This window comes from Chanodichthys erythropterus, chromosome 21, assembly GCF_024489055.1.
Source record: "Chanodichthys erythropterus isolate Z2021 chromosome 21, ASM2448905v1, whole genome shotgun sequence".
Taxonomy (NCBI): Eukaryota; Metazoa; Chordata; class Actinopteri; order Cypriniformes; family Xenocyprididae; genus Chanodichthys; species Chanodichthys erythropterus.
The window spans coordinates 27115663-27129870 of record NC_090241.1 but is presented as its reverse complement, the minus strand read 5'-3'; the positions used below and the strand labels follow the sequence as shown (position 1 = coordinate 27129870).

Sequence of the window (14208 nt, the reverse complement as noted above, 5' to 3'; positions counted from 1 at the left end):
ATTGATCGTTTATGACCAGGTTTTCCCCCATCTTCCATTATTTGGACAAACAGATTGTATTGTCTCAAAATGTACAGGGTGGTTAAGCCAGAAGATGACGTAAAAAATTGCTCAAAAGCACCAGTGTTTACACTTTTTTTGGGAAGTTAACCATGAATGGCTTACTTGGCTTTAAAAGTTCACCCAAAATTTAAATTCTGACTTTATTTAGACCATAATTGTAAAAGTAAAAAAAAAAGTCAAACTGCGAATGACTTATTATGAGTGTAGCAATCTAAAAATGTAAATTCAATGTATAATTTACTGAATTCAATAACTGATTAAAATTACTATAATGCCCAATTATATGTACATTTATTACCCAAGAATACAATTTTAGAGCATATGATTTATAGTTTAATGTAATCAAAAATGATGAAATTGAACAAAACTCTCCTATTCTATTATTTGTCTCTGAACATTAAACTGGGATAGAAGAAAATATTTTAACATGAAAAAATTACAAACATTACATTTTAGCTATATGATATACGCTACCATTCAAAAGCTTGGGTCTGTACGTTTTTATTTTTTTTTATTTTTATGATTTTGTCTTATTACTGAATTCTCTTTTGGTCACCAAGGCTGCATTTATTTGAAAAATGTAATATTTTGAAAATGTATTATAATTTAAAATAAATGTTTTCTATTTTAAACTATTTTAAAATAAATGTTTTCTATTTTTTTTTTCAAGATTCTTTGATGTCTACAAGTTCAAAGAACCACATTTATTTGAAACTCTTTTGTAACAACATAAATGTCTTTAATGTCAAAAAAATCTGAAAGGTAGTTTATATAAGATGAATAATTAATGATGTATAAGATCAACCACAATATTTAGACTATTTCAGTGACAGATACTTCAAAATGTAGACATACACATGAAGGCCATGGTGAATATTCTAAATGCAATACGCCTACACCAATAGCCTTGTTCTTTGAACTAATATAACATGTTCCAGTCATTAACTGTTACATAGTATCCAGGCCCAATGTCCCTAGTATTCCCTGATGGAAAAAGCTGTTTCCTCAAGCTCATTAGGAAGAGGATGCAAAGGATGTATCTCAGAGAAGTGCTAGCTGTGTCTGGCCCCAGGACAGATCACTAGCCCTTTTAACAGGGTCTAGTAAACATACACAGATGTGTGAAATGTCTTCAAGCTAACCGTTTTTTAGATAGTGTACTCTGCTGTTTCACATGCGGTTGTGTAAATGATGAAGGTTGACAGAGGGTAAAATCATTACATATGAAACCTTGCTGACATCAGCATGTATGTAACATCACGTTAAAATAATATACCTTACAACTGATCCATCAAAATTTCAAAACATAATTTTAGAATGTTCAATGACACAAAGAAGCTAAAATCCATTTACAAACTCAATAAGACCACAACAATCACAGTAACATTCTTGAAACTGCAGGCATGCTGAAATTGTGAATAAAAATACTGAGTTGGCGAGTACATTTGACAGGATCTGAACTCTAGTGCAGGCAAAAATCTAGGTTAGCGCACAGCTCCTCCCGAAGCGGTCACCCAACAGCTCATACCCTTCAAAGAGAACATGTTTACAACGAGGTTTGATGGACATGGCTGGCAAACCTCCAGCATCAAAACATAAACAGGCATGTTGAGGTGAGATGACCTAAGCTGTAAAAAAACAACGCTAGGGCAAAGCTGATATTAGATACAGATCCGGGATTTCTTTAATCACATGTAATTCTGGTGTTATGATTAGGGAAAATATTTAAATAAAATCAAAAATGTATCATGAATGACTCTTAATATGATTGCAAACTCTGTTCTGGTACAGCCCTGATTAAATTTTGCAGCAGTTCTTGCAAAATAACTGTGGTATTTTGTAGTAAGATCATAGTAACCTCATGGATAACTCCTCTTCATGGTTACAACAGGCTAAATATGGTCTCTCTCTCTCTCTCTCTCTCTCTCTCTCTCTCTCTCTCTCTCTCTCATATATATATATATATATATGTATATATGTAGCAATTTTTAATGAAATTAAATTTAATGAAATAATAAAATAATTCTGGCGCCGATGAAAACAACAATTAATTTACATGTTGTTAGCACATGAAGTACATTCTCACAATTCTTGGGTTATAAAACTGACAAAACATTATTCTCACATCTAGCACCACTGCCTTGAGGTTTTGTGGCCACTTAGGTTTGTCCGAGAGCTCTGCAAGGACAGTCTCCTTTTGCTAAGCCGCATTAGCTCAGTATTTGAGCATTAGCCAGAGACCTTAAACTAACATGCAATGATTTATATACAACTTCCATTTCCACACAAACTGCCTAGAGCACAGCTAAATGCTTTTGTACTGTGGTACACACCCAAACTGCTACCATTTCAACCTCTTAAACACTGCTGAAAACTCGGAGACATTCCAAGTAAACTATTTCCCTGTCAACAGGCCAAAGACAGACTGTCTTTTGTAAGACCTTGTGATCGACGAAGAGAATGAGGTTCAACTGGCTAAATGGGCAGCACTGACTCATTCATCATTTCAGATTGATGGTCCTCACTGTGCGCAGGCCGAAGCCTTTAAGACCCTGATGCTCGAGAATGAGTTCAGAACATAACAGAATAGGAAGGAAAGGTGGGACTTCAATTTCTGCAATCACCATATTATGATTTCTCCTGTGTACCATACCATAACAGAAGAAAGAGCTGCAACCTTCCTGAAAATGAGAAAAAAATGGCCTGCAATTCCAACTTGTCTTTTACATAAAATTAAGTCACATGTCTGTCTTTGGGGAGGGGCTCCCAAAGTCAACACCCAATTTTTATGCATAGATGCATGTTTAATAGGGCTTCAAGTGCAGCTGAGCAAGGGCACTGCGCTATAGAATAATTTCCTTAAAGCTGCAGAATTTATAACGGCATCATATGCCATCATTAAGCAAAAGGATTTCCGTTCTCAAATACAGCACACAACCAATATTCCAATGCACTTCAGCTCTCATTTATTACAGGCCTGTTCCCTGGCAAAAGCTGCTGAGCTTTTATGTTTCATAAATGTGCAAATTTCACAGTACTTTAAATTACAAAAACAGCAAACACTACTTTCACTTCTTCAAACATCATACATAGATGTTGCACATTTAATGTCCAAGAAAGAAAATGAACCACCGATCACCCTAATACACAAAAACCAATGCAGAAATTTTACATTGCACATTGGGACTGCAAAAGCTTTACATTCATATTTATTATTCTACATTCAGAACACATAACTCAATCCACAGAAGAGAGGCAGAAGGATCAATACTTAAAGCTTCTAGTGCAGATTCTCTTATATTGTTATTGTCAAGCTGTATTTCAAAAACAGTTGATCATAAGCAAGCCACTTTGCTCTATCAAGCGAATTTAATGTAGAGTTTTGCAAAGTGTGACAAGATTTTTGATATTTATAACACTGTTTAGCATAATACTCGGTGGTAACACTTTAGTTAACACATTCTATCGATAAACTCCTAATTTACTGCTTATTAATAGTTAGTAAGTTTGTTGTTAAGTTTAGGTATTGGGTAGGATTAAGAATGTAGAATAAGGTCATGCAGAATATGGTATTAACATGTGCTTAATACATACTAATAAACAGCCAATATTATAGTAATATGCATGCTAATAAGCAACTACTGTAGTTAAAAGACCCTAAAATAAAGCGTTACTGGACAGTTGTCAACCTACAGTATATGGGATTTTAAATGAGTAGACACTGACATTTAAAATGTATATATATTTAAAATAAATAAAAAAATGCTAAATTTATGAATTGAACATTTATTTTAAACTTTTTTTTTTTTTTTTTTTTAGATTGAAAACAGAAAATTTGCATCTACTGACATGGACAAGACTGTCACAAGGGCAATTGAGTGCTGTTATTGGCATATGCCAATAACCTCAAAGTGACCAATTATGAAATTATATATGGTCAAATTGTATTTAAAAAAAAAATTATATTGTTCGTTCTATTAATTTCCTTGGTCAATGTCTTTGTTGGTGTTGGTTTGTTTGCTGTACCAGGCTGCAAGGCCCTTTGAAATAGCTGAAATAATTTGGTTAAGTGAGATGGAACTGTACATTTTTTTTCCTGAAAAATAATTGCACACCTAAGGATGTCCATCAAACAATTACAATCAAGCATTCAACAGCCCTGTAGCCCAGTTCAATCATATCCCTCGTTCTGAGGGATACGATAGGATGTCCTACCTGCCTATCAGCATATATTTTTACATATCCTCATGCACCCTGTTCACGCAGACATCATGCGTCATCAGTGCGTTTCAAGCTACGCAGAGTTAAAGGTGCTAAAGAGGATGTTTTGTTTTATACATTTTTGCAATATTACTTGAAACTGTCTTTACTAACTGATAAAAGACTATTTATTAGGTGCACTGAAAGGAATAATATTAATATACATCATCTGTGCACGAGGTAGGGCCTTAAAAACATCAGCCAATCGTTTACACGATCGGCCCTCTGGCTTGTCAATCACTGCCATGACGTTCCTTGTGAGAGACGAGCGCGGCTGCGCGCTCCAGTAACTTTCCACACTCCACAGGCGCCGCATGCAATGTTTTTGTCAGGAGACAGGAGTAACAACTGCAGATTATGAGTTACCTGTGGTGAGTCCGACATAATGAATCCACTACACAACACAGCGAATGCCGGTGGTAAACACTCGTGTTCAAATACTCGTGCACGAGTTTTGGGAGGCGTTCCCTCGAAATGAGCTATGAAGGAGGGAGGTTGTTCTTACGCATGCGCTCACTAATAGTCTTTGGTTTCTCAGTCGACGAAAAGATCCTCTTTAGCACCTTTAAGACAACAGCAGTCACAAGCATCACATCCAAAACAGCAACCACGTTTTACAGTTTCTCCTGAACCAAAACAACGAGCTCATGCTGCGTTCACACCATAACTACCGAAATTTGGAAGAGATGGAAACCCCATAACGTAATACTCGGAGCAGTTTTGACTCTAATTTATGCGTTTCAATGGCAACACTATCAACACCGAAATTAATCTGCAGCAGTCGAAAATTACCTACCCTACCTTATCAGCCTGTGCCATCTAGAGTTTCATGACAGAACTTTGTATATATACATATATATATAAACACATCAAAATGTCATCATATATACAGTATACATAATCAACCAAAAATAAATAATAAAACTGCACACAGCCTATATTCTAATAATACAGCCAAAAGCTCACATTTCTGTGTCTACTTAGCAGAAAAATTACATACTAAATATTTCGTAACCACAATGATGCAGAACATAATAATTTACATCTTTCTGCAGGGATTCGGTATCATGACAAGGCTCTATTTGAGGAAAGAGAGATAGAGAAAGGGTGGCAGGGAAAGGATAATGATCCTCTCCCATGTCCTCTCCAGTGATACATTACACTCCCTGTCAGTGACCTTGAAATACATCAGCATCAGAGCAGCAGATCCCAAACCGCATATGTGTGCCTTTTAACATATTAAAGAAAGAAACGGTGTCTCCCTGATTCATAAGTATCATGTCTGTGCTCCTAAGTATTTTAAGAATGGCTTCAGGACTGTGTTTTATAGTTTCAGATCTTTTATGGTAGGTGGAGTACTTTCACATTTTAGACTTGTTTGACACTGTGATTTACAGCCGCAGCCAAAAGATGAAACAACAGGAGAATAATCATATGAGCTATACTGTAGCTAGTTTTATTCAGGGACTCGGGTGAGACATTTTACTACGCCACCTGCATAAAGATGCAAAGGGGACATCTGGAATAGGTCAAGCGATGAAGAAGAATCTTCTCTGATGTCCTGTCATGGGTGACAACATTAATCTCAGCCTGCTCCTCTGCAGAGGTAGTTTGGATTTCATCCAGAATGAAAAAAGAAAGAGCATGCATCTTGGTTGATGAGAAAATGTTGACGTAAGAGAAACTAAAGCAATGGAATCAAAGAAGAATTTCAGCTCTTGATGACCCAGATTCTGAAGCAACTTAATATGCAATGTGGAAGTGATTGAAGAAGTGACTACTATGAAGCTTAAAAAGGCGTGGAACAGGCGTCTCTCCAATCAAATACTTTCCCATCACTACCACAATCGCGAATAGTACCGCTTTCATTATTCCCTCAAAAAATCCCTTGATTCAGTTTCCCATCCTTTAATAGAAAACTATGTGAAGCAACAGTTTCTTTCTTCTCCAAACTGTCGCACAGCCAAACTGTTTTTGTTCTTGGCCGGAGAGTCAGCGTTTCCATGGTGCATGGCAGGACACAGCGGGTGAGAGCTCCATTCAGAGGGAGAGCGAGAAAATAGAGAGAAGGAAAAATAAAGAGAGAGAGAGATTGAGAGACATTATACTCACAGTGTACAACTCGTTCGTCACTTTCACCAGCTCCTCGTGCATCTGAATGCCAATATCTTTACTCTGCAAATACAAAAAAAAATACGAAATGGGTCACAAATTAGTCAAACTCATTGTAAAATCATGTTTAAGTGCTATAATCAGGTCCCCGGTGCATCTACCAACCCAGAAAACATTTGTAACTTTGTTTTGGCAAGCATGTAAAAAATGAGCCGCTCAGATTTCGCTCCCCTAGTGATGTACAAAGGGGATCTTATTATAATATTATCATGCCTTAAGCTGCACATTTCCACCTACGGCGCCGCCATTTTGTTTTTGCAAGCGACAACGGTGTACCAGTTCTAACACCATGGCAAAAGTTCGAGCAAAGCATGCTAACTGTTTTGTCTTTAGATGTATAGATGAGCACAGAACACTATTTAGTCCGTGTTGGGCTGCTTTAGAGAAGTGGAAGAGTTGTTGTAGTAGAGTGCTCTTACCATGCCGTCATTTTACGCCGAACTGCTTCACAAACGAGGATCAATTCAACGCTGGATTTGCACAAAAGATTAACATGACGGCACATGCTAGTCGATGAGTTGAATCAACTCCCAGCAACTACATAAATCTATCCACTAACCGTTCTGAAACATCCAGATTCATTCTAAAAGTTGTAACTTCTTCCTGAGTCTCTCCATCAGTGTCGACTCCGGTTTGAACAATGTAAGGCTGAACACCGTTACTGACAATCGTCATTTTGGCTGCGTGAGATTCTCCAGCTTTGTAGTTGTTGAGCAACCAAAGCGTGAGCTGTTAAAGCTCCGCCCACTTTTGGAAAGCAGGCCAGGAGCAGAAGATAATTTGCATTTAAAGGGACACACAAAAACAGTGTGTTTTTGCTCACACCCAAACAGGGGCAAATTTGGCAAGCTATAATAAATGATCTGTGGGGTATTTTGAGCTGAAACCTCACAGACCCCATATTAAATCTTGTGAAAAGGGGCATAATTGGTCCCCTTTAAAAATAACAACAACAACAAGATTACACATTCCACTCATTCAGTTAAAAACTTGCATGTTTTATCATGGTGTCATATTACATATGTTTTCCCATTTTTATAGACTGGTCATAAATACTTGTTCTTTTTTATAACCTGCCAGAAGTCACAAACATACTTGACTACCATTCAAAAGGCAAGTTAAAAAAAACACATTACAAATGCTCTTAATGAAAGAGTATCTTTTTTTTTCACGTTTTTTCTTGCTTGAATGTGTTTAGAATAGAATACTTTTATACTACTAATACTCTAATATATATTTCTGCAGAAGGTAATACAGTATACTGTTTGCAGTAAGAATTTGTATGTATATTCAGATAAAATACCTATTACTAAATAAAGCACACTGCATACTAATATAATACAATCACTAATCTATACAGCTAATAACTGCAGCTTGGTTTGACAAAGATGACTATGAAAATTTAGGGTTTCGTACTGACTGACTAGATTTTGACTTTTTAATTTGAAGTTCAACCAACATCAGGCTGGTGGCTTCATGTTTCTCATTGTATGGTGACCGCACTATATTGCCACAAAAAGCCAAAAAGGCTCATGTTTTCAATCGATTGATCATTTGATACAATGCTTTTCAAATAACCTCTGCTGCAGCAATATTTTTATAAACAGTAGTTCAGACAGGGACCAGGCTGATTCAGACACATGAAGAATGTGACACTGAAAACTGCTTATGCATTCCTGTGGTAAAATAATAATTTAATAATGCTATAAACAAGTTAACGGAAAAGAAGACAACTCTAGGAGTGGAGAAAAACCATTTTGTACCTCCTCCCACACAGCTAAGCTACTCCTGCTCACACACACACACACACACACACACACACACACACACACACACACACACACACACACACCTGCAGCCGTTATGGAGAGAATATGCATTTAACTCTAAAGTAAGTGAGACAATCTGGCAGAAACAAGAGGGCAAGAACTCCAGGGAAGATGGAAATTGTTTACTGCAAGTTTTTTCATTAGGCACAAAAGACAGAGACTGTCCCACATAGACATATTCACACATACACACACACACACACACACACACACACAAATGTCTGGTAAAACTCCCATGCTGCACAGAATTTACAGGTACAAGCATCACCTTTCATTTCAACAGTTCAACAGATGTACGTAGGAATCGTGTATTTTCTCTGATGAGACAGTGCTTAATCAAAAAAAAATTAAAAAAATCAGATGACAAAATGCACAATACCTAAAGAAAACAAAACATAACAAAATGTTATCAAATAGTGTGTAAAACACCCGTTTAAGTAACAACTATCCAAGAGCAGTAATAAAATAAAATATTAATATTAGATGGAAAAATGAAACTTAAAAAACTTCAAATGAAAAATCAGAAATGTTGCCTTGAAAGAGAGCTGTCAAATAGTAGGTCAAATAGCGGGTGAGCATGATCCCAGTCTACTTGAATGAATTACCTCAGTAGCCCTCCAAAGCCCTTTTATGTTCGTAAAGCATAATGGACCGTAATTCTCAGCGATCAATAAAGGCTACAGCATGAGTATAGTCAGGCCTGTGCGTAGGGATCAAAAATAATCTCTCTCTACACATGAATGTGTACATTCACATACATGCTTATCCCTGCAACCAATTTACAAATCCACTCATCCACACTAATGCGATAAGCATCTCACATTATTTTATGCATATGTATTGATTTTGTCTTTAGGTAACATTTAGATTCCACATAGCACAGCATCTGAGAGAAAAGAGATGAAATGGCTGAATAAAAAGTCATCAAACAAATCATAAACACACAAATCAACAACAGCAGGTGAAACTGCTAAATAATGTTCTGCAGGGGTTGCTCTCTCTTTGCTCAGGAGACTTATTTGAGTTTTTAGTTATGTTTTAAAAAAGGATTTTTTTTTAATTAGACAATTATTGATATATAGTAGAGTACAGAAATATAAAATTAATAAGGTTAGTATAGCTCAGAATATTTTTTTAAAGAATTTGATGAGAAATGTTCATATTGATGGATGTACAATATTAAAAATTAAATATTTTAAAATAAATAATTTCATGTTATTGCATAAAACCAATAAATATTGAAAATGATTTGTCTAAGTAAATTGAAAAATAAAACTGAAAACTAAACTCCAAGTGAATTTAGGCATTACAACATATACAGTATGAAAAATGTATATTAATTTTAAGATTTGCTAAAGATTACGTTTAACAATGTTTTATTGGTGTTTTTAAAGATTAATTTTTATTATTAACATTTTTAAAGATTTACATGAGTGACACCAAATGTAAAAAAAAATTAAATAAAATATATAAATAAATAAAAAAAATCTAATATTTCAGATAAATGCCTAGCTCATACATTCAGCTAAAAAAAAAAAAAAAAAACATAAAATAATCACCACTGGTAAACTGCATAAGATACAACATTATATCTTTCCCACAAAACCCACTGCAAATTCATGCTTATTTTTGTTACAGATCCCTTGTTCTCCTAGACTCCATTTCCCATGATCCTCCTGTTCTCCACACCTGCACTCACTTCCCTCGTCATCTCCCCATCATCACGGATCACCTACACCTGGACTCTATTATCAGCACTCCCTTTATATTGCACTCACTCCCTTCACTCATTGTCCGTTCTCTGTTTTGTTAAGGTGTCTGTCTGTTGTTCATTGCCATTGTTTGAAGTAAAGTCTCTATTATCGTGGAAATCCGTATCTGCCTCATCTCTCTACCAGCCACCCGTAACAGAAGAACGGACCTAAACCGACCGGATTTTCCACGGAAAAAAAATGGAGACTTTCCCCAGCTCCCTGGATCTAGCTCCTCCATCGCCTCTCACCCTAACAGCCAGCGAACGCATTATCGGGCTCCTGCAGGTAGGACGTTCGCTGGAGAGGTATGTGGAGGAGTTCGTTGAGCTTGCTTACTTGTCTAACTGGCCCGACGCTCAGTTGATCTCCCTGTTTTTGGATGGATTGGATGACGACACTATCCGTTTTGATGAACCTGTTTTTTGTTTCTCCTTAAGCGAATCTATCAATTTAATTTTGTGGTTGAATGGCTCCAATTTCTTAGTAGAAGAGGTTCAGGATCAGTGTTGTCGTCCGGTCCATCCAGAAACACGGTTGGCCGGGCCAGTCAGTCAACCTCCGGCTTCCTCCGCATACCGCTCCAGCGAACTCCCTGCCTGCCCCAGGCTGGACCCATATTCCGCTACTGGGCCCAGTAAGCGGAGGAGGAGGAAGAAAGCGGCCCCAATGTCTCCAGAGCCCGTTCCAGTATCTCCAGAGCCCGCTCCAGTATCTCCAGAGCCCGCTCCAGTATCTCCAGAGCCCGCTCCAGTATCTCCAGAGCCCGCTCCAGTATCTCCAGAGCCCGCTCCAGTATCTCCAGAGCCCGCTCCAGTATCTCCAGAGCCCGCTCCAGTATCTCCAGAACCCGCTCCAGTATCTCCAGAGCCCGCTCCAGTATCTCCAGAGCCCGCTCCAGTATCTCCAGAGCCCGCTCCAGTATCTCCAGAGCCCGCTCCAGTATCTCCAGAGCCCGCTCCAGTATCTCCAGAGCCAGCTCCAGTATCTCCAGAGCCAGCTCCAGTATCTCCAGAGCCAGCTCCAGTATCTCCAGAGCCAGCTCCAGTCCCCACAGAGCCAGCTCCAGTGCCTGTGGGGATTTTAATTGTATTTGAGGGGATGAAATGGCCCTCAACCCCAGTCTCCGCCGAGCCAAGTTCTCCAGTCTCCTCCGCGCCCAAGTTCTCCAGTCTCCTCCGAGCCAAGTTCTCCAGTCTCCGCCGCCGAGCAAAGTTCTCCAGTCTCCGCCGCCGAGCAAAGTTCTCCAGTCTCCGCCGCCGAGCAAAGTTCTCCAGTCTCCGCCGCCGAGCAAAGTTCTCCAGTCTCCGCCGCCGAGCAAAGTTCTCCAGTCTCCGCCGCCGAGCAAAGTTCTCCAGTCTCCGCCGCCGAGCAAAGTTCTCCAGTCTCCGCCGCCGAGCAAAGTTCTCCAGTCTCCGCCGCCGAGCAAAGTTCTCCAGTCTCCGCCTCCGAGCAAAGTTCTCCAGTCTCCGCCGCCGAGCAAAGTTCTCCAGTCTCCGCCGCCGAGCAAAGTTCTCCAGTCTCCGCCGCCGAGCAAAGTTCTCCAGTCTCCGCCGCCGAGCAAAGTTCTCCAGTCTCCGCCGCCGAGCAAAGTTCTCCAGTCTCCGCCGCCTACGAGCCCTCAGCTCCAGCCGCCGCCGCCGAGCCTGCCGCTCCAGCCGCCGCCGCCGAGCCTGCCGCTCCAGCCGCCGCCGCCGAGCCAGCCGCTCCAGCCGCCGCCGCCGAGCCTGCCGCTCCAGCCGCCGCCGCCGAGCCAGCCGCTCCTAGTATGGTCTCTGTGATTGAACTCTCCAGCCCAAAGACTGTTTTCCCTCCCTGCCTCCCTCTCCCGCCTCCTCCAAGTCATGTCTATACTGCACCTCCACCTCAAGCCCCCTCGCCCAGATCTCCACCTCGGACCTCTGGGCGATTACCTTCACCCCGGCTCCAACCTCCCTCTGCTCCACCGTTGCCCATCAGTCCTCCAGCTTCACCAGTCTCCATCCTGCCTCCACTCACACCTTGGTCATTCATCAGCCTGCCCTCCCCTCTGGACTTCACTCCTCCGTCTCCGCTCCGTCACTCCGTCCCTCGGATTCAGTTGGCTTCCTCACTCCCCCCGGTGTTCGTTTTGTTGGCTGTCCTTCTGCTTTCACTGCGGCCTTCTGGAGCCCCGGCTGCGCTTCGGTCGGCGGAGCCTTCGGTTCCGCCATCACCCGCCAGTCCTTCAGCGACGCCTGGGCTCAACGCCTCGAAGGCTTCGGCTCCTGACCCGCCATGGCTGCCCGCTGCACCTGACCCGCCATGGCTGCCCGCTGCACCTGACCCGCCATGTATGCCCGCTGCATGTCTGCCCGCTGCACCTGACCCGCCATGGCTGCCCGCTGCACCTGACCCGCCATGGCTGCCTTCGGCTCCTGACCCTCCATGGCCGCCTTCGGCCCCTGACCCTCCATGGCCGCCTTCGGCCCCTGACCCTCCATGGCAGCCTGCTGCACCTGACCCTCCATGGCTGCCTTCGGCCCCTGACCCTCCATGGCTGCCCACGGCCCCTGACCCGCCATGGCTGCCCACGGCCCCTGACCCGCCATGGTTTTTGAGCCTGCCCTGGAGACCTCCACTCCAGTCTACTCCTCCCCCTGCTCCGGTTTGAGGTCTCCAGGGCGCCCGCCCCCCTCCCGGTTGTTACATCTACGGCGCGAGGACGCGCCTACCGGGAGGGGGAGGTACTGTTACAGATCCCTTGTTCTCCTAGACTCCATTTCCCATGATCCTCCTGTTCTCCACACCTGCACTCACTTCCCTCGTCATCTCCCCATCATCACGGATCACCTACACCTGGACTCTATTATCAGCACTCCCTTTATATTGCACTCACTCCCTTCACTCATTGTCCGTTCTCTGTTTTGTTAAGGTGTCTGTCTGTTGTTCATTGCCATTGTTTGAAGTAAAGTCTCTATTATCGTGGAAATCCGTATCTGCCTCATCTCTCTACCAGCCACCCGTAACAATTTTGAGCCAAATCAGGCAATATTAAATGGCCTATGGGGATCGAGAATAAGTATTACTGGATACATCACATTAAGAGCAGAGAATATATGGCAAGAGCTCTCAGTGGAAACCTCTGATGCAACATTATGAAAGAGCCAAAGCCACTGACACGCTGCAGTATCTTGCCACTGGTAGCGTAAGACCATTCAAAATGCTGTCAAGCTACAATACATGTTTCCCAGCTGTCTCTGCTGCTCATTCATCCTCATCCATTCATCCATCCTCACCAGTGAAATGTTTCACTGACCTCAGGTGTAGGTTTCTCATCTGAATGTGTGCTTGAATCCTTTGACGTGGACAAAACTGCTGCCAGTGTTTACTGCTGAATGTCCCAAACACATAATTAAAGAAAAGGTTCAAATAAGAGCTTAAGGATGTGAGGAAGGCTATTCATTATCATTCCAGATGGCAGACTCATGTTGCTAGACTGGTGATTGTCAACTGCTCTGGCTTCATATTTTATCCAAAGGAGTCATCCGACTGAATGTCCTGAATCACAGACTGACATTTAATAATATTACCATGAACTACACAGCCTCGACAATATGCAAAAATGTTCATAGAAAAAAAAATCATTCTGGTTTTGTAATAGTTTCATCAGTTTCAACTAAATGATTGATGAATTTGAACTGAAATATCACAGTATACTTATTGCCAGTGTTGTAAACATGACTGTGTACTATTTTCTGATTAACTCTTTCAAATCAATTCATTTCAGTGAATCAAAAACCCACTGTACAACACAACCAGTGATGTTCCATTCATGAACACATGACTCTTTTGAGCCAGTCCTTTTAATGAATCATTTAAAAAGACTCTCAAAATTAAAGTGAAGTGAAGTTTCTGAGTTTATGGTTTTATAATAATTTGACTAGTTATAATAGTTTTACACTAGAAATGCAATTTAAAAGTATTTTTGTTGATTATTATTTATCATTATTGTTGATTTTTTTTTAATTAATGGTGATCACAATTTAAATCATATATATGTTTTTGTACTATACTCAATTTTAAAGGTGCCAACAAATGTTTTTTACAAGATGTAATATAAAGTCTAAGGTGTCCCCTGAATGTGTCTGTGAAGTTTCAGCTCAAAATACCCC

At 40.8% G+C, this 14208-nt stretch overlaps 1 protein-coding gene across 4 annotated transcripts in view; it reads right to left on the bottom strand.

The window, feature by feature from the left end:
* Positions 1-14208, bottom strand: part of srgap3 (SLIT-ROBO Rho GTPase activating protein 3) — a 107794-nt gene that overhangs the window by 40899 nt on the left and 52687 nt on the right. For all 4 annotated transcript variants that reach the window (XR_010893392.1, XM_067372799.1, XM_067372800.1 and 1 more), the window contains one exon: positions 6436-6498. Coding sequence is in view for 3 of the 4 variants with exons in the window: in XM_067372799.1 (XP_067228900.1) it covers positions 6436-6498 (63 nt within the window). In the remaining variant the exon portion in view is untranslated. The remainder of the gene's footprint in view (positions 1-6435; positions 6499-14208) is intronic.